This window comes from Stenella coeruleoalba (assembly GCF_951394435.1).
Source record: "Stenella coeruleoalba genome assembly, chromosome: 19".
In the NCBI taxonomy this organism is placed as follows: Eukaryota; Metazoa; Chordata; class Mammalia; order Artiodactyla; family Delphinidae; genus Stenella; species Stenella coeruleoalba.
Window position 1 is genome coordinate 38,992,998 of NC_137165.1, and position 17,659 is coordinate 39,010,656.

The 17,659-nt window shown below is 54.4% G+C and overlaps 3 protein-coding genes across 5 annotated transcripts; 2 read left to right on the forward strand and 1 right to left on the reverse strand.

The window, feature by feature from the left end:
• The first annotated feature begins 1,333 nt into the window (after nt 1-1,333).
• SCRN2 (secernin 2) lies at nt 1,334-5,140 on the forward strand. Of its 2 annotated transcripts, XM_079905499.1 has the most exons (8): nt 1,334-1,569; nt 1,953-2,126; nt 2,429-2,610; nt 3,205-3,404; nt 3,849-4,064; nt 4,161-4,326; nt 4,419-4,599; nt 4,830-5,140. In XM_079905499.1, exons 2-8 carry the CDS (start codon nt 1,953-1,955, stop codon nt 4,986-4,988), a joined length of 1,278 nt encoding a protein of 425 aa, XP_079761625.1. In that variant the 5' UTR covers nt 1,334-1,569; the 3' UTR covers nt 4,989-5,140. The 2 variants fall into 2 exon arrangements, with proteins under 2 accessions (XP_079761625.1, XP_079761624.1); XM_079905498.1 differs by having other exon boundaries at nt 1,334-2,126.
• A 359-nt stretch (nt 5,141-5,499) lies between these two features.
• On the reverse strand, nt 5,500-10,026 carry LRRC46 (leucine rich repeat containing 46). Its single transcript, XM_079905591.1, has 7 exons — nt 9,902-10,026; nt 9,696-9,801; nt 8,276-8,384; nt 7,387-7,433; nt 6,732-7,100; nt 6,152-6,432; nt 5,500-6,035 (listed from the first exon to the last, which is right to left on the reverse strand). The coding sequence occupies exons 1-7, from the start codon at nt 9,909-9,911 to the stop codon at nt 5,665-5,667; spliced, it is 1,293 nt and encodes a 430-aa protein (XP_079761717.1). The 5' UTR covers nt 9,912-10,026; the 3' UTR covers nt 5,500-5,664.
• A 352-nt stretch (nt 10,027-10,378) lies between these two features.
• Nucleotides 10,379-16,516, forward strand: MRPL10 (mitochondrial ribosomal protein L10). 2 transcript variants are annotated; one of them, XM_079905592.1, is made up of 5 exons: nt 10,379-10,452; nt 12,328-12,497; nt 13,734-13,898; nt 14,153-14,297; nt 15,018-16,516. In XM_079905592.1, exons 1-5 carry the CDS (start codon nt 10,401-10,403, stop codon nt 15,272-15,274), a joined length of 789 nt encoding a protein of 262 aa, XP_079761718.1. In that variant the 5' UTR covers nt 10,379-10,400; the 3' UTR covers nt 15,275-16,516. The 2 variants fall into 2 exon arrangements, with proteins under 2 accessions (XP_079761718.1, XP_079761719.1); XM_079905593.1 differs by lacking the exon at nt 10,379-10,452 and adding an exon at nt 10,482-10,614.
• The last annotated feature ends 1,143 nt before the right edge of the window (nt 16,517-17,659 follow it).

Below are 17,659 nucleotides of genomic sequence, written 5' to 3' on the forward strand. Positions count from 1 at the left end.
CTGTGCAAGTGGCAGTCCCCTTTCTGAAAGTGAAGTCCATCTCCCTGGAGACAGCACCCTCTTGGGAATCATTCTTGTTTATCTAGAGGCAATCAGAAAATACCTCAGATTTCAGATGTCCCAACAGCCTTATCTGGGAGGTCTTCCCCGGCCATCACCCAGCACACCTGCCCGCAGCCTGCCTCCTGGGGAAACCTCGACCTCAGCCTTCATTCCCATCCCAGGAGTGACCACAGGCTGGGATGCTGTGGCCAGGGCTCCAATCAGCAGCCCTGATTGGTTGGCAGGGTGGATGTGGGAGAAGTATATAATCTGCCGTGTCTCCCCTCCCCCCTTTCCTGGACGGCTCCGTAGAGCAAGAGGGTGTGAGACGCATTCGCTTAAATGCTGGTTATGGAGATGGTTTACAGAGGAAAATGACCTGGGAAGCAGAACATTTGGGCTCGGAGTCTACCTCCACATGGATATGTGCCCCCTTGGCCAGGATTTCTCCTTTGCTGTTTCAGTTCCAAATCTTTGGGCTAGAAATTTCCAAATTTCCTTTCAAAGCTAACCTCCAGTGAGTTTGCGCACTGCGGGGCAGAATCGGCCTTTTGGAGGTCGGATGGATTTTGTGCCTATGTGCCTTAAAAAATGCATTAAATTATTCCTACACCTCCTGACCTGTGACCATTCTTTTTTTTTTTTTAGCATCTGTATTGGAGTATAATTGCTTTACAATGTGTTAGGTGCTGCTGTACAACAAAGTGAATCAGCTATATGTATACATATATCCCCATATCTCCTTTGTGTCTCCCTCCCACCCTCCCTATCCCACCCCTCTAGGTGGTCACAAAGCACCGAGCTGATCTCCCTGTGCTATGCGGCTGCTTCCCACTAGCTATCTATTATACGTTTGGTAGGGTATATATGTCCATGCCACTCTCTCACTTCGTTCCAGCTTACCCTTCTCCCTCCTCGTGTCCTCAAGTCCATTCTCTACGTCTGCGTCTTTATTCCTGTGTGACCACTCTTATAGATCTATTTCCGAGGGGTTGGGGAGTGGGAGGTGGGAGATGGGGAGGAGTAGGAGGGACAGGACAGAGAGAAGATGCGGGGGAGGGGGCACCAGCCTGGCGTTGTACCTTTGTAATTCAAACCAAGTCACAAGTAGCTGAGGTTCTTCCGTCATCTCCGGATGCCCTAGCATTCCCCGTTCTCTAACAAATCAGCCAAGTTTTTCTTTCCTCCCCTTTCACGTGGGCTCCTTTCCACCCCCCAGCTCCCTCTCCCGACAGTGGCCCCATTGGAGGAGCTAGCGGATTCGTCGCAGCCTTTATCCGGCCTGAAAGCTGCGCCCGGGGTAGGGCAGGCAGCCAGCAGGACTCCGAAGGCCGCCTCGCTCCAAGAAGTGGTGCTGGCGCGCGCCCTGGTGGAAAATCAAGGAACTGCAGGTGCTCGATTCCGACTCCGCCCCCAGGCCCAAAGCCTTCCAGGTCATCTAGGAGCCTCCGCCCCTTGAGACCGACCTTACCCGAAGCGGAGCCAGTGGCGCTCGGGACGAGGCTGCGGATCCTGGAGGGAGAGAGGGTGAGGGGCATACAGTATTGGGGAAGCGAGAAACTGGCAGACAGAAGAGTGGCGTGCGATTCTTGGAGAGGGGTTGGGCAGCGAGGGAGACGCTCCCGCGACTGCCCTGAAGGGTCAGGACTTCTGGGAGAGCACGGCCCTCGGAGCATGCGGTCTGCGCCCGTCTGCTGGCTCCCAAGTCTGGAGCCTGGCGAGAGAGTGGGCGTCTCCGTCGCGCACGCCGGGCATCGAGTGTGCGTGCGGTGCTGAGCGTCCAAAACCCGACGGCAGTGTCTTCCCTGAGTGTCTCACGTGTTGGGAGAAGGGCTCCCTAGGACTGCGCCCCGCTCAGGATAATGGAGAGGTGGCACGAGAGGGACACACTCATCTCCACCTCTCCGCAGATGGCATCGTGGAGCCCTGACACCCCATGTTCCTGCGACTGCTTTGTCTCGGTGCCCCCGGCCTCGGCCATCCCAGCTGTGATCTTTGCCAAGAACTCTGACCGGCCCCGGGAAGAGGTGCAGGAGGTGGTGTTTGTACCGGCAGGCACTCATGTCCCTGGGAGCCGGCTCCAGGTGGGTTAGACCTTATAGGGTGCTGGGAGTTGTGGCAGAACTAGGCGTTCTTCTAAGACCTTCCTCCTCTGCTCCCCCACCTGGGAAGCTGCCAGATGTGGTGAAATGAGCATGAGCGTTGAGTCTACCGACTGGAACCTAACCTATTATTTAGCCTCTGTCGACCTCAGTTCCCTCATCTGTAAAATGGGAATAATAAGACCTTCCGTGAAGGACTGTGTAAGGTGACGGGCATAAGTGCCACCACTTTATAGGTACCTCCTTTCTGAGTGGACTCTCCCTTTCTCCTCCCTTATCTCCAGTGCACCTACATTGAGGTGGAACAGGTGTCAAAGACCCATGCTGTGATCCTGAGCCGCCCTTCTTGGCTGTGGGGGGCTGAGATGGGTGCCAATGAGCATGGTGTCTGCATTGGCAACGAGGCGGTGTGGACCAAGGAGCCAGTTGGGACAGGGGAAGCCCTGCTGGGCATGGATTTACTCAGGTGTGGACCCTGCCTCCCTCATCCCGTCAATATACCAGAAATCTGGGGCTGAGTACTGACCCAGGCCATCCTCCTTGCCCTGCCCCGAAGCCTGGTTCACAAGCGCCTCCCCCTTTCTGCCCACTTTGTCATCATCTCCAGGGAGGCTGTCCCTGCCCCGCCCCTCTCTTGGCCCCATCTCCACAGTCTGGTAAGGAGCTCCCAAGTGTGGCCATCTCTGGGCTTCTGCTGACCCAGAAATAGGACAGTGGTTTAAAATTTTTTTCAATAGAAGTAAAATTTTTTTCAAATGAAATCTCGGGGAGAATTTTGATTTGTAAAACCACTAAACATGGAGCAGCTCTGATCGAAGAGGTTGGAGGGCTCAGGGCACTTCTTTCTCCAAGAATATGTTTCAGTCCTTTTTATGAACCCCTTAGAGCACAGCTTGAAAACCACTGGCCTATATGTGCTTAATACAACCAATGTTGGCCGATTTTCTCTGTGACTTGGGCCTGTCACCAAACCTCTCTGGGCCTCTTCTGTCCACTGAAGCTCTGCCACCAGCCACTGATACCCCATCGCCCTCTGTCCCCTGGACTCTCTTTGTGTCAGGCTGGCTTTAGAACGTGGCAGCTCAGCCCAGGAGGCCTTGCACGTGATCACAGGCTTGCTGGAGCGCTACGGGCAGGGGGGCAGCTGCCGGGAGGACCCCATGCCATTCTGCTACCACAACACCTTCCTGCTGGCCGACCGGACTGAGGCATGGGTGCTGGAGACGGCGGGGAGGCTGTGGGCTGCGCAGAGGATCCAGGGTGAGGGGCCTGGCGCTGGGGCCTGCCTCCCAGAGGTGTTCCCCTTTTGGGGTGGGAACAGTGCTGGGGGCAGGGAAGGCCCGATCCAGGAGCAAATGTCTCGGGTGGTGGGGGCATCCAGGGAGATGGGAAATGAGTTCACTCAGGAACTTATCCTCCCCCCTCACTTGGTTGAGTCCTCTTGTGCTCCACCCTGCCGCTTCCTCTGGGGAGCCTTCCTGGACTTCCTGGTGGCCAGGTTTCTCCCTTAAACGCAAGCAGGTTCCTCTTCTTGATGCTCACCACAGCTGCAAGCTCACAGTTATTTCTGTGATCGGTTTGTCTGTCTCCCCCTCCACGAGGGTTGTCTGTTCCCTTCACCACTGTGTTCTCAGCACCTAGCTGAAACCCTGGCACAGGACAGGGGCTTAACGATAAACGAGCGACTCCCCATCTCCTCCGCAGAGGGGGCCCGCAACATCTCCAACCAGCTGAGCATCGGCACGGACATCTCAGCAGAACACCCTGAGCTCCGGCCCCACGCCCGGGCCCAGGGCTGGTGGGATGGGCAGGGTGCCTTTGACTTTGCCCAGACCTTCTCCCTGACCCAGCAGCCTGTGCGCATGGAGGCTGCCAAGGCCCGCTTCCGGGCCGGGCAGGAGCTGCTGCAGCAAAGGCAAGGTCAGTGAGTGGATGGGGTGGGGGCCGGCCTCCCTCCCCTCCCACAGCTTCAGGGGGCTTAGTCTGAGGCCGGAGGGCCCCTTTCTGCCCTGGCAGGGGGCATCACGGCAGAGGCGATGATGGGCATCCTCAGGAGCAAGGAGAGTGGCATCTGTATGGACTCCGGAGGCTTCCGCACCACGGCCAGCATGGTGTCCGTGCTGCCCCAGGACCCCACACAGCCCTGTGTCCACTTCCTCACTGCCACGCCAGACCCGTCCCGGTGAGAGTGTGGGGAAGGCTGGGGAGAATGGGCCAGGCAGGGGAGACGGAAGGGTGCGATAGCCCTCAATCCTTCCATCCCTGTCCCATCAGGTCGGTGTTCAAACCTTTCATCTTCGGTGTGGGAGCGGCCCAGGTCCCCCAGGTGCTGTCCCCCACTTTTGGAGCACAGGACCCTGTTCGGAGCCTGCCTCGATTCCAGACTCAGGTGGATCGCCGGCACGCCCTCTACCGCGGACACCAGGTGGCCCTGGGGCTGATGGAGAGTGAGCAGGTAACCCCCAGGGAATCTCCCACTCCCAGCTGGGACTCTGGAAACGTGAGGGGACCTGGGAGTGGAGGAAAGACTGCAGAGCTGGGGAGAGGAGTCTTTCCCTTCAAAGCCAGCTGTCCAGGAGAATGTTGGGTGCTCTGTCCTTTCTCCTGCTTCTGTGAGACGGCAGCCACGCCCCCCTTCCGGAGGGAAGCCGGTCCCAGGGACTCAGCGCTACCTTTCCCGGGCAGGATCGTGGGCAGCAGCTCCGGCAGAAGCAGCGGGACCTGGAGCAGGAAGGCCTGGAGGCTGTGCGGGGGCTGCTGGCCAGGGAGTGGGCCCCACCGCCCCAGGAGCTGGGCGGCCTCTTCCAGGCCTTTGTGGAGAAGGAGAGCCGGGCATATGCCTGAGCCCGGCTCCTCCCGGCTTGGCCTGGGGTGCAGCGGGCTGCAGTGGGCACAGGACCCCTGGGGTAGAGGGACAGAGCAACCCCTTCACCGCCTCCGCCTTGTTCTGAGTGGCCGGGTCAGCCTTTGCCTTAATAAATGTGTTCTATTTCCTCGTTCAGTGTCCAGGGCCAGTGGGCGTGGGAGAGCCAAGAGAGGGCAAAGGGCAGCCCTGAGGTGGCTGCAGGGCCTCTGGGTGCCTTGCTGGGCGGTGCATTCTTCTGACTTGGTGAAGGTCTTGGGGGGCCCTGTGGGGAGAGGAGGTGGCCGCTACGTGGGGAGGATTAGAACCGGCTTTTTGGTCCTTGACCTGAACCTCCGAAGGGCACTCCCTGGGGGGGCGGTGAGATGTGTGCCCCGCGAGATGGCCTGAGGCGGGGTGCCCATCCCCTGGGTAGTTCCTGCAAGATCCTATTCTTTGGAATCAGGCTCTGTGTTCCTGCCACTGTTTCTGGGTGCTTTTACTGACAGCTTCCCCTGAGATTCCCCCAAGTGACACGGAAGACACATGCAGGGCCTGGGGATACTTTACTGGGGACAGGCTCCTGTCACAGGCGAGGGCTCTGAGGGGGAGGGAGACCCACTCCACTCTTCGCTCGTCCGTGTTCCTGGGGCTTTGCTGGTAGCGATGGGCTGCGCTTCACTTCTTGATTTTTTCGGTCACAGTTTTGGTCGTGCTGGGGGCCCCAGCCGGCGAGGCCTTGGCGGCTGCGGCCGCTCTGGCCCCCTTCCCTGCCTGAACAGTGCTTTGCTGGCTCCTGGAAGCTGGAAGGCATGGTTTCTCGGTGGCAGAGGAGGCTTGTGGCAAGGAGATGGGCTCCGGGGCTGTCTCCTTCCCTTGCCTGGGAGTGACGGAAGGGCTGCTGTTCCCGGCCATGGGCGCCCCTGGCAGCAGTGGGAGGTCGGTGAGGGTGGGCAGCATCTCCACCCTCAGTAGGTGCTCCAGCAGGGCTGTCTGCTGCCTGTGCTCCCGGTGCCTGCTCGTCTCCTGCTCCAGCTCCTTGAGGAAGCCTGTGAGGGGCCAGGACGGTGGGTGGTGGATGGAGCCCCGGGCTTAGCAGGAACAGACTCTCCCCTACCATCCCTAATGAGGAGGAGCCTAAGATGGGGTGGGGAAGATGAGTCACCTGCATGCCCAGACTGGTCTGGCCCTGGGACCACGTCCCCAGACACCACCGCTGTCTTAGCTTCTCCCAGATCCCACAGGGCAGGCAGGGGTGTGCTCTGGGGAGGCTGCAAGCCTTGGAAAGCAGGGTCACCTCGCTCTGAGCAGAACGGGCCTCTCAGCTCTGGGAACTCCTCGTCCTCATTGCTTGAGGCTTGATCCTCCTCGTCCGAGGTCCAGCGCTCTGCCACAGGCTGCCCGTCTAGGTCCAGGAGCAGTGGCAGGGCTTCTGTCACCAGCCTCCTGCAGGGCAGAAAGAACAGAGGCTACCACCCAGGAGGGCATGCCTGCGCGTGGAGCCTGGGAGGATGCACAGACACAAGCCACAGCAGCCACGCCAGGAGGGGAGGTGTTCTCGAGCTGGAAGATAGGCCTGTGGTCAGGCCAGCCAGCTGAGGGCAGGCCCCAAGTGGAGTTATGGGGGGTGGGAAGGCCAAAGGGGCCCAACTCGAGCTGGAGTGAGGGTGGAGAAGGTGCCAGGGATGCCCCCCCCAGGTTTGCAGGCCGTCACCCCTCTCTTCCCACCTTCACTTCCTCCTCACCTGTAGCTCTCCTGGTTGGTGCAGCTGTTTCCAGTCAGGTTGAGGATGAGAAGGCTCTCGGGGAATTCATCTGCACACAGCAAAGAGAGGAATAATGAGGTTCTCACACCCGCCTTCCTGTCTAAAGCCACTGCCTCTTTGCACAGCCCCCCAGAGCCCCGGAGGATGTGCCGATAATGCAGGCACGGGGAGGGAGAGCAGAGAGGAGGGAGGGCACCACCGGGACTTATTCCATGAGCCAGGGCAAGGACGTTCCTACCCAGCTTCAGTATTTCTATCAGGTTCTCAGAAAGGTCCAGAAACTGGAGGTGTGGGAGGTCGCGGAGGTTTTCCACCTGCCTGATTCGGTTTCCTGCCAGAGACAGGAAGCTGTAGGGGAAGGGAGGGGGAGAGACCGCTGAATCACAGAACAGCTGAAGCGGGGGACGGGGGCACCAGGCGTCCGGGGCCCCCTGGCTAGGCAGCCGGATGATAAGTGGGGACGCATGGCCTTCTGGGGTGAGGGAAGCAGAGCTAGGCTTGCAGGGTCCTCGGCTGACCAGCAGCTGGGCTTGGGGAGATCTGAGCCAGTTCTTCGGGGTATTACCAGGTTCCTCCCCTTCATCCTCCCTCTTCTTCCCTCCCCCCACCCTGCCTGAGCCCTGGCACCACGTACCGTAAGGAGGGGACGCAGGCCAGGTTCTCAATTCGCTCGATCTTATTCTGCAGGAAGAAACCGAGTTGGGGAAACCAAGCTGAGGTCAGCTGAATGGGGGGCCTTTTAAAGGGACAAAGCCCCAAGACCAAGTCTACTCTTGAGGCTGGAGATGTGGCGCTTTGGGAATGATCATCCCACTTCTTGAACTGGTTGTCACTACCTTGGGATGATTTGTTTTCTCCAGGTGGATGGTTGAGGGCATAAACTTGGGGCTGGGCTAAATTTGATTTAAGTACCCTGATCACCCCACAACCAAAGAGTGACCTGGACATCAGAGAAGGAAACCAAGGGGAAACGGGGAAAGGGAAAAGGCTTTGGTGGTGGATTACACACATGGAGGGGACAGTGTACCTATACTACTTTGGTCTGTCAAGTTTCTGTGGGGGAAGGTTAAGGGATCTGGGTATATTCAACCTGAGGGAGGCTGGAGATCAACCACCCACCCACCCCCACTACCACCACCACCAAAAAGCCTTCAAGGTTCTGAAGGATGCTGAGGAATCTCGTGGTTCCTTCTTCCTTTTTTTCAAAACAGGAAATGGACTTGAGCTATATAATGTGAGAGATTCAGGGCAGACATCAAGAAGGACTTCTAGAACAAGAGAATTGTCTGACAAAAAAACAGTGACTCAAGAGCATGGTCAGCATGTCTTTTGGGTGGATTGGTCTTTCAATTCAAGATAATTCCTGATTCATCTGGAAACAGTTTCTATGAAGGTCTGCCTGCCTGAACACCAGTAAATGGGCAAGATGACCTGGTTGGCTCCTTTCAGATTAGACAGACATGGCCCACAGGGGATGCAGTCCTGTCCACAGGGAGGAGTAAGGGCAGGAGGCAGGAAGTTACCCCTTGCAGATAGAGGCTGTGAAGATTCTGGAAGCCCTCTAGGTTCCTGATAGTGGTAATTCCCTCCCGGTCCAGGCGGACAGTCTGCAGTTCAGCAAGCGTGTGGAACCTGGGCAAACGGTCAGCAGGGTTGGCTAACAAGGCCACTTCTGTGGTCTCTTAGGAGGAAGACGGAGGGGAGGGTGTTTCAAGGAGGGGGTGGATGGCTCAGTGATTGCTCAAATGTCAGGGACACCTGCTTGACTCATGAGGCGGGGTCTAGATCGGGGAACCTGGGTTGACTTGGAGACCTGGGTATCTGCCAGTAGCACTGGGAGGGATAAGAGTGAGAGGTGAGTAAGGGCCCTTGGACTGGGAAACTGGGTGATGGCAGCTTACGGTTCCTGCAGAGGCAGGGGAAGACTTCCTCCAGCCAGCTTGGGCTGGGACAGAGAGGGGACAATCTCTGCAGGAAGATCCTTCCTCACCTCCCTTCTGAGTGGTCCACGGAGGGAAGATCACTTGTTCCACCCACCCATTCATTAATCCCCAAACATTTAGTAAGTGCCCATCAGAGACAAATGAAAGAGTCCCTGCCCATCACTACTAGGGAAGCTGGCCAAACATCTATGACAAGTGGATGACAGAGGCATGTGCAAGGGACTAAGGGAGACCATGGATTATACACTGCATTCAGACTGGGGTGTTCAGGGAATGCTTCCTGGAGGAGGTGACATATGAGTAGGCGTTAGCCAGGAAGGTGAGGGGGGATGAGGAGAAGGCATTTCAAGCAGAAGGTATAGTATGTGCGAATCCAGACTTCCTTGAACTTTAATGTGCCCATGAATCCCTTAGGGGGTCTTGTTAAAGTTCAGATTCTGATTCAGTAGGTGGGCCTGAGACTCTTCATTTCTAACAAGCTCCTAGGTGATGCAGATGCTTCCCACTCGTCCCAGCACCACTCTGAGTAGTAAGGTGCTAAGATGTGAGAACACGGGGTCTTAGAGAAATCACACACTTATGGAGAGTGGCAAGAAATAAGGCTGAAAAGGCAGCAGAGGTCAACTCAGGCTAAGGTGTTTGGATTTTATTCTGGAGGTACCAGGGAGTCAGGTTCTATCAGATTTGTCATTTAAAAGGATCACTTTGGCAACAGTATAAGGTGCCTGGACTGGGGGTAGAGAGACTAATTAGGAGTTTGTTGAGAGGTGATGACTTATTTAAGACCCTGACTTAAAGCAATTGAGTGGGCATGGTGAAAAAGAAATAGAATGATTTTTAAGGAGGGAGAATAAGTTGGACATTGCCACTGACTGAATGTGTGGAGTTAAGTAAAGAGGGGGACAAAGAAAGGTAAGTTGACAGATCAGTAGAGCTCAGGGGACTGGTCATCCTGTGTGTTTCAATATTCCAGCACCCCTTTCCTCTCCCATGCACTCACATCTTCTCTGACAGGTCCTCATCCTCAGGGAAGGCCAAGTTCCGCTTCGTGATAAGGGCTTCAGTAATGCACACACCGCCTTCCTCTGGACTCTGGGCAGGCTTATCTGTGAAAAGAAGAGTCCAATTGTTACATTTCCTGATTCTTGGAGGCCTGACTCTACTGTTAGTCAATTGTTCTACCCAACATCCCACCTCCCTACTCACCTCCAGGCATGATCTAAAAGCTGCTGGCTTGGGGAGGGATTTGAACGAAGAGGAGCAGAGCAGCTTGGACAGTCCCTGGGAATGGAGGAATGGAGCCCCAGGATGGTATGAGGATAGAGAAGCTCGGAGAATTGGGGGACAAAGGAAAGGCGTTGATTCAGAGCAAATTGTTGGGGTGGCATAGAAGACGAAAGTAAATCGAAGTGGAGGGTCTGGAGTTTGAGGGGTGTATAGGGGCTTTACTGGCCGCCTACAGGGGGCTTGTAGGTAGATGGTGGCGCGTGCGGATGGCAAGAGCGGTTGGAGGAGTCTAGCGTCGTTGCTAGGAGACTGGACGCCAGATGGGTCATCCGGGAGGGCGGGCTCGCCGGTGCCGGGCTCGGCGCATTCGTGTTGCTGCTCCAGCCGGCGGCTCCGCCCTCCGCTTCCGGCCCTGGGACTACCCACAATCCTTAGCTCCTTCCGTCTCGCTAGGCTCCGGGCCGTTCTTCCGGTGGCGATGGCTGCGGCCGTGGCTGGAATGCTGCGAGGGGGTCTCCTGCCCCAGGCGGGTAAGGAGCGGCCCACGTCTTCTCGGCGCGTTCCGGCCGATGCTCTCTACTCGTCTCCCTCCTCTACTACTAATCCCGTCCCGAAATCTCTGATCCCAGACACCTCCTGATGACCCCTGACCCCAGCTAGATCGCCGGCCTCCTTCCCCCATCTAATTTCCTGTGAGTCCAGACTCTAGTAATAACGACAACACAGCAAAAACGTCAGCGACAACCATAGTATTTATTCTCGACTCCCCAGTCCCCCTGCCTTGTTTGGGGTTTCTCTAGCCCACCACCCAGCTCTTTCTGCCTCCAGAGATTCCTTAAGGTCTCAGCCTAAATGTCATCTCAGGCCTTCCCTCGCCACCCTCCGCAAAGGTTTCCCCTGTTAAATCTGTATCTCTCACCCTGTTTACTGACCCCTTCGCCTTATCACAATCTAATTTAGCATTTCTTTATTTGTTGTTTTCTCTATTAGACTATAAACTCCATAATGTCAGAACCCATGTTCATTCAGCATAGCCAGCATGTGGCATGGTGCCTGACAGTAATAGGCAGGCTATAGATATTTGTTTAATGAATGATTTTGAGTACGTAATATAGGTCAGGCACAGTGATAAATACTTTACATGTATTACTTCATTTAAACCTTAAAGCGTCCTTTGAAGAAGGCATTATCTTCCCCTCTTTACAGATTAAGAAACTCAAGTTTAGACCAATTGAGTGACTGGTCAAGGTCACAGCTAGTAAGTGGCAGGAGAGAGATTAAAATCTGGTTCCATGTGTGTCAATTATATCTCGATAAAACTGCAAAAATTTTTGAAAAATCTTGTTCCATCTGATCTAACTTAACAGTTAGGTTTTGTGGCCACTGGCAAGAAAACCTCTCACTTAAGCAAATCTCCATGCTCTCTGACTGTTAGAGCCACCTTCTGGCTGCACCTTTCTCTGAGACCCCATTCCGGCCTTGGGAAGGGCTGAAAGTGGGAAGCTCTAGCTTGGGTCCTTTTGTTGAGCGTGAAGCGGTTACCTTGGCTTAGGGCTTTCGAGTGGCTCCCTTGTCTTCTGAGGGGTGCTCTCCAGCAATGCCTGTAAACAAGAAGCATAGAGAGGAGGGAGACTTGTTTGGGGGAGCTGTGAGGACAGTATAACTTTTCCCTCTTGCTTCAAATCACGGGGGAAGGAGCAAGGCATAGAGCAGTGGTTCTCAAACTTTAGCCAGCATCAGCGTCACCTGCAGGGCTTGTTAACACTGTTTTCTGGGCTCCGCTCCAGAGCTACTGACTCAGTAGATCTAGGACAGGGCCCGAGAACTTGATTTTCTAACAAGTTCCTGGGTGATGCTGATGTTGGGTTGGGGAGGGGTGGTGGTGGTGCACACTTTGAGAACCACTGGCTTATAGCAGGGGTTGGCAAACTATGGCAGGGCTAGTCACCATCTTTCCTACATAGTTGTATTGGAACACAGCTACATCTGTTTGTTTACATATTGTCTATGGTTACTTCCATCATACAGTGGCAGAGCTGAGTAGTAGCCATATGGCTCTCAAACTTAAAATTTTTATTTGGTCATTTAAGAAAACATTTGCCCAGCTCTCTCCTCCTTTTTAAAATGTATTCAAAATACTTTCTCCTTTGTTCTCATTTTTTCCTTATCTCTGCATAAAGAGCTGGAGAAATGGGCACCTCCAAGGATCAAGCACCTGAGCTAAGGTCACCAATTAAAGAGAAGAGAAGGTTTGGGGATTCAGGCTTTCTAGCAGAGTTCCTTGTCCCACTCAGTGCTGAGGCTAGCTCTGTGAACTCTGGTTGTCTGTGCCTAGGGGGTGGGTTTTGTCCATCTGGTGCAGACTAAGAGGCTGCTTCTCACCATATGGCCGTTTCTTCTCCCAGGCCAGCTGCCCATCCGCCAGCTTGTCCGCTATGGCTCCAAGGCTGTTACCCGTCACCGTCGTGTGATGCACTTTGAACGGCAGAAGCTGATGGCTGTGACTGAGTATATCCCCCCCAAACCTGCTGTCAACCCCAGATGCCTGCCGCCCCCTCCCAGGCCCCCCCAGGAGGTAAGAAACAGGCTGGGCATGTCGCCTGGTGGTGGGATGGTGGATTAAAGTGATCTTGTTTCTGTGGCCATAATGAAGTAGCACTCCAGGACATGGTCATCCACATCATTACTTCCCCACTTTGACCCTGTAGTCCAGATACTTTCAAATGAAATCTGCACTTGATTCTGCGTCGGCCTTTTGGGCTCTGTGGTTTGGACAGGGTTCCTGGATTTCCTTCATTCTTGTCTCCAAAAATGTGTGTGTGAAAGCTATCCACACAGGCGGAGGTAGGAGAGAACATCGCTCCCGTCTTGAAGCTTCCATGTTTTCTTAGAGGAACAACACGAGGTTTTTTGTTCTTGAAAAAGACCAGTGGAGAACTGGTAACTTCATGGTGGTTCTCAGCTCCACAAGTTCTCAACTTTGAGAAACACTGTCTTGAGAAAACGAAGTCTTGTCCTGTAAAAATACCTCAATTTTGAATTAACATTGCAAAAGAGTGATCTTGTATTTATAATTGGTAAAATAGTTCAGCATGAGTACAGTGTCAGGGATAATTAAATGATTTTGACAGTATTATTATCAAAATAATGTTTGCTGGATCAGACTGCTGTCCAGTTCAAGGGGACTGAGCATTCTCAGGTTTTAAAAACACTACTCTAGGGAATTTCCTGGCAGTCCAGTGGTTAAGACTCCGTGCTTTCACTGCCCAAGGCCCGGGTTCAATCCCTGGTTGGGAAACTAAGATCCCACAAGCCACACGATGCAGCCAAAAAGAATAATAACAAAAACTTAAAAATATATATTTATTTACTTATTTAGGCTGCACCTTGTCTTTGTTGTGGCACATGGGATCTTCCTTGCAGCCTGTGGGCTTCTTTAGTTGTGGCATGTGGACCTTTTAGTTGCAGCATGCATGCCGGATCTGGTTCCCTGACCAGGGATCAAACCCAGGCCCCCTGCATTGAGAGCACAGAGTCTTACCCACTGGACCACCAGTGAAGTCCCAATAATAAAATTTTTTTAAATTAAAAAAATAAAAACACTGCTGTAAAGCCTGTGGTTATCAAATGGAAATGAAAGGATGGAGTGGGAGATAGAACATGTCTCAGAGTCAGGGGCCCAGCTCTCCTGCCTGTACCCTGATCTTCATTAGGGCATCACTGGAAGCTCCAGCACCTGTCCCTGAGGGAGTAAGGGTTGTAAGGAGACGGGGCATTTTACATCCCCTTGGTCCTCCTTTTCTGACTGCAGGAGACAGGCCTCGTCCGGCTCCTCCGTCGGGAGATAGCAGCAGTTTTCCGAGACAACCGAATGATAGCTGTCTGCCAGAACGTGGCTCTGAGCGCGGAGGACAAGCTTCTCATGCGGCACCGGCTGCGGAGGCACAAGATCCTGATGAAGGTCTTCCCCAACCAGGTAAAGAACGGCTCCCTGGCGTGGGTTGCCGTATTCCCCTCCCTCACCCCCATCTCAAACCCCAGCATCTCTCCCAAGATGTGGCACTCCTGACTCCTCCCTGCCACGGCAGCCCTCTAGTCCGGGGCCTAATCTGTGATTAGGGTTTGAGGAGACCCTCGGCTTGAGCCCTCAGCCTGGTGTGGCCTGTGACCAAGGTGGGTGACTCCTTCTCCTACTTGACCCCAGTAAGCCCTTCTTTCTTGCTGTTCCAGATCCTAAAGTCCTTCCTGGAAGATTCCAAGTACCCAAATTTGCTGCCCCTTTTTGTGGGGCACAACCTGCTGCTGGTCAGTGAAGAGCCCAAGGTCAAGGAGATGGTGCGAATCTTGAAGAGTGTGCCTTTCCTGCCGCTGTTGGGTGAGCAAGCTCCCCTGCCAGTTGGGGGTGAGGGTGAAGGGGAGTGGGCGCTAGAGCAGCCTGCCGCCATCTGCAAGGCTTGTGTGGGCAAAGCTGCGGACATGCTTGGAGGAGACACCCTCTCGCGATGGCGCCTGCGTCGGTAGCACCATTTGATGAGGGCTGCTTGTGTGTGTCACTCCACGGAGGGGACGTTCAGACACCTTGAGTCTAGCAAGGGGGTAGTGGGTATTGAAACCCACAAAGACAAAGATACTTAAAACAAATAGCCCAAGTGAAGGGTGCTGAGGGGTAGTGAGCAATGTTTCCTAGACTCCCCTGGCGCCGAGAGTCCCTGGAGGTGCTTCTTTCAGAGAGTACTGATTTCACAGGTCTGTGTTGGGGGGCAGGAATCTGTGTTTATTATACAGACTCTCCCCACCCCGCCCCCCCCGCCCCAAACACACACTCCATGGTTCTTTAAGGAAGTTTAGGAAACTGACTTAGTGGGGGTTGGACCAGGTAGATGTATTATGTAAGGGATTCTAGGGAAGAGTTAGGAAGGAAGGGAGAGGATTGATCTGAAACAGTGGGAGTGGGGCGGGGCACAAGTGGGAACCAGATTTTGGGGAAGGCTGGGAGGTAGAAAAGGGCAATGGAGAGCAAATTCCTAGGGTTGGAGCATTATTTTTGGAGAAGAAAAGCAGTTGTGGGAGCCTCGCTGATCCTGTGTTCTTCCAGGTGGCTGCGTTGATGACACCATCCTCAGCAGGCAGGGCTTCATCAACTACTCCAAGCTCCCCAGCCTGGCCCTGGTGCAGGGGGAGCTGGTAGGAGGACTTACCCTCCTCACGGCCCAGACCCACTCCCTGCTTCAGCACCAGCCCCTCCGGCTGACTGCCCTGCTGGATCAGTACATCAGACAGCAACACGAGGAGGACCCCGTCGTGCCAGCCAGTGGGCAGCCGGATCCTCCCGACGCTGTTCCGGACTCGTAGCCAGCCTCTTGTACCCAGCCTGCCCATAAATACACTCTGCCCCGTTGGCTGTCAGAGAGATGGGGAACTTGGGGTGAGGAGTGGCGTTTGTTACCTGGCTTTCACTGACAAAGATCTCTTCCAGTACATGGCAACCCAGAGATGCAGAGGGATCCCATTTCAGAACGGAGGTGGCTCGTAATCACTGTCTTTGTCCCTAGTTTTCCCAACTTGGGACCTGATAGCAGCGGTCTCTTTCCATTCTCCAGGTCCAAGGCGGAGAAGCCTTTGGTTTCTGTGTTCACTGCCCTTGCTGCACGTGCCTCCCAGCCTATCCCCTCGTGGCTCCAATGTGCCAGAATAGCGCAACTGAGTAATTGATTGTGCTGAGAGTGGCATCTGTTGAGAGCCTACTATGCCAGGCTCCCTTTCCATGTGCTAGATCCTGTATTCCTCACATGTCATCCCCATTTCACAGAGAGGAAGACTAAGGGGAGGAGAAGTTAAATAGCCCGCCCACGGTCATGCAGTTGGCAAGAGTCAGCACAGGGACTGAGCCAGGCTCTTCCTACTCTGAAGATGCTGCCCTGGTTTTCTACACTAAAGCTTTTTCATTAGGGTCCCAAGTGTGCTTGGGTGTTAATTCTGCACCCTCAGGGTGTGCCATGTCGTGGAAAAGTTGGGAGCACTGCTTTATGATAAAGTGAAATGCATTTTACTTACTGTGTTTTGCTGTTGACAAGCTTATCCTCCCTGTAGACTTATTCCCAAGGTCATCTCTGACTCACTTCTCTTCCTAGAAAATCCTTCCTCTTCCCATGTCCAAGCCTGTTACCTCCCTGTACTTGCTCCCACAAATGGCATTGCTTAAGTGCTTGTCCTTTTGAAGGCAGCTGCCCACTTTGTCCAGTATCTGGCCCATCTCAGGTGGTTCAAAACAAAAGAGCTGGGACTTCCCTGGTGGTGCAGTGGTTAAGAATCCGCCTGCCAATGCAGGGGACACGGGTTTGAGCCCTGGTCCGGGAAGATCCCACATGCTGTGGAGCGACTAAGCCCGTGCACCACAACTACTGAGCGTGCACTCTAGAGCCTGTGCCACAACTACTGAGCCCACGTGCTGCAACTACTGAAGCCCGCGCACCTAGAGCCCGTGCTCCGCAACAAAAGAAGCCACCGCAATGAGAAGGCCGTGCACTGCAATGAAGAGTAGCCCCCGCTCGCGGAAACTAGAGAAAGCCCGCGTACAGCAACGAAGATCCAACGCAGCCAAAAATAAAATAAATTTATTTAAAAAAAAAAAGGAGCTGAGGGAAAGCCAGGATTCTGTTTTAATAAGGGGGTCTGGGGGCTCTTGAGTAGGAGGCCTCATCCAAGTCTCAGGGAACTGGAGGTTTTTAATGGAGAGGGGGTGTATGACAAGAAGCCTGCCCTTGTCCTTGGTTGGAGCGCATTCCGGGTGGACGCGGGTGATGCGGGGAGTTAGTTGGTCATTGCTCTAGGAGCAGTGCCACAGCTTCCTTAGTCCTGGGCAGACACTGCTCTGGCAGTGATGGTCTGCAGCAGCTTTTCCTTCCCTGGTTCAGGACCAGCTCTCCACAGTGCCCAGCTCTGTGCCTTTCGCCCAGGGATGCTCAATCAATAGGAACTGAATTAAAAGGCCCCTGAGGCTCCTGGATGCCAGAGCTGGTCTGGCCAGTGGTGCCCAGTGCTCTCCCTGACTCCCAGAACCCTGCCAGGTGCTAACAACGCCCTCCTGGGGTGGCAGGGACTGCTGAGGTTCTGAATGGAACAGAGAGCAGGCATCTCCTGAGAGATGTGTAAGCCAGGGCCCATGGGACGGCTGGTTGGGGAAGTGGCCTATGTCATATTGGGAATCAAAGAAGAACCTCGAATTGCATCCTTCGCCTGCTGGCGTTGCCTGAAACCACAGCATTAAACCCACTTCTTTCCAGAAAGTGGCTGCACTGCACTTAAAGCTGTCAGTCCAGTTCATATTCATTTGAATGAATTCTAGACCTTTCTCAAGAGGTAATTTTTAATTAGAATTGAGCAACTGCACACAGTACTCCGGCAGAAGGGCAAAGGTATTCAGAAAGGGAGGCCAAGGGTACTAGAGTTGGCTCCAGCTAGCTTTTTAACAGCCAGGTAGTTACCGCCCCAGACCTGCCCACCATCCAAAGACTCGGTAGGCTGGGGGGTGGGGGGTGTCTTACTACATAGGTGCTTCCGGCCCCCATGGGTCCTGACCTGGTGGGGCATCACCCCCAGTGACAGCCTCACTGTGGCCCTCTTGAACTATGCCCTGCTGACTGCCTTTGGCACTGTCAGCTGTGGTTCCATGGGTCACCCCTCCCTTTCTGTCAACCTGAAAGCTTTGCTGGCTCCAAATTCCACAATCTATTTTCA

Coding starts and splice junctions, on each gene's coding strand:
- SCRN2 (XM_079905498.1), top strand. CDS start 1,905: ATGGAGAGGTGGCACGAGAGGGACACACTCATCTCCACCTCTCCGCAG. Junction 3,405..3,848: donor GGCTGCGCAGAGGATCCAGG/GTGAGGGGCCTG, acceptor TCTCCTCCGCAG/AGGGGGCCCGCAACATCTCC. Junction 4,327..4,418: donor GCCACGCCAGACCCGTCCCG/GTGAGAGTGTGG, acceptor CTGTCCCATCAG/GTCGGTGTTCAAACCTTTCA.
- LRRC46 (XM_079905591.1), bottom strand. Junction 8,385..9,695: donor GAGGACCTGTCAGAGAAGAT/GTGAGTGCATGG, acceptor CCGTTTGCCCAG/GTTCCACACGCTTGCTGAAC. Junction 7,434..8,275: donor ACAGCCTCTATCTGCAAGGG/GTAACTTCCTGC, acceptor TTCTTCCTGCAG/AATAAGATCGAGCGAATTGA.
- MRPL10 (XM_079905592.1), top strand. CDS start 10,401: ATGGCTGCGGCCGTGGCTGGAATGCTGCGAGGGGGTCTCCTGCCCCAG. Junction 10,453..12,327: donor GGGTCTCCTGCCCCAGGCGG/GTAAGGAGCGGC, acceptor TTCTTCTCCCAG/GCCAGCTGCCCATCCGCCAG. Junction 12,498..13,733: donor CTCCCAGGCCCCCCCAGGAG/GTAAGAAACAGG, acceptor TTCTGACTGCAG/GAGACAGGCCTCGTCCGGCT.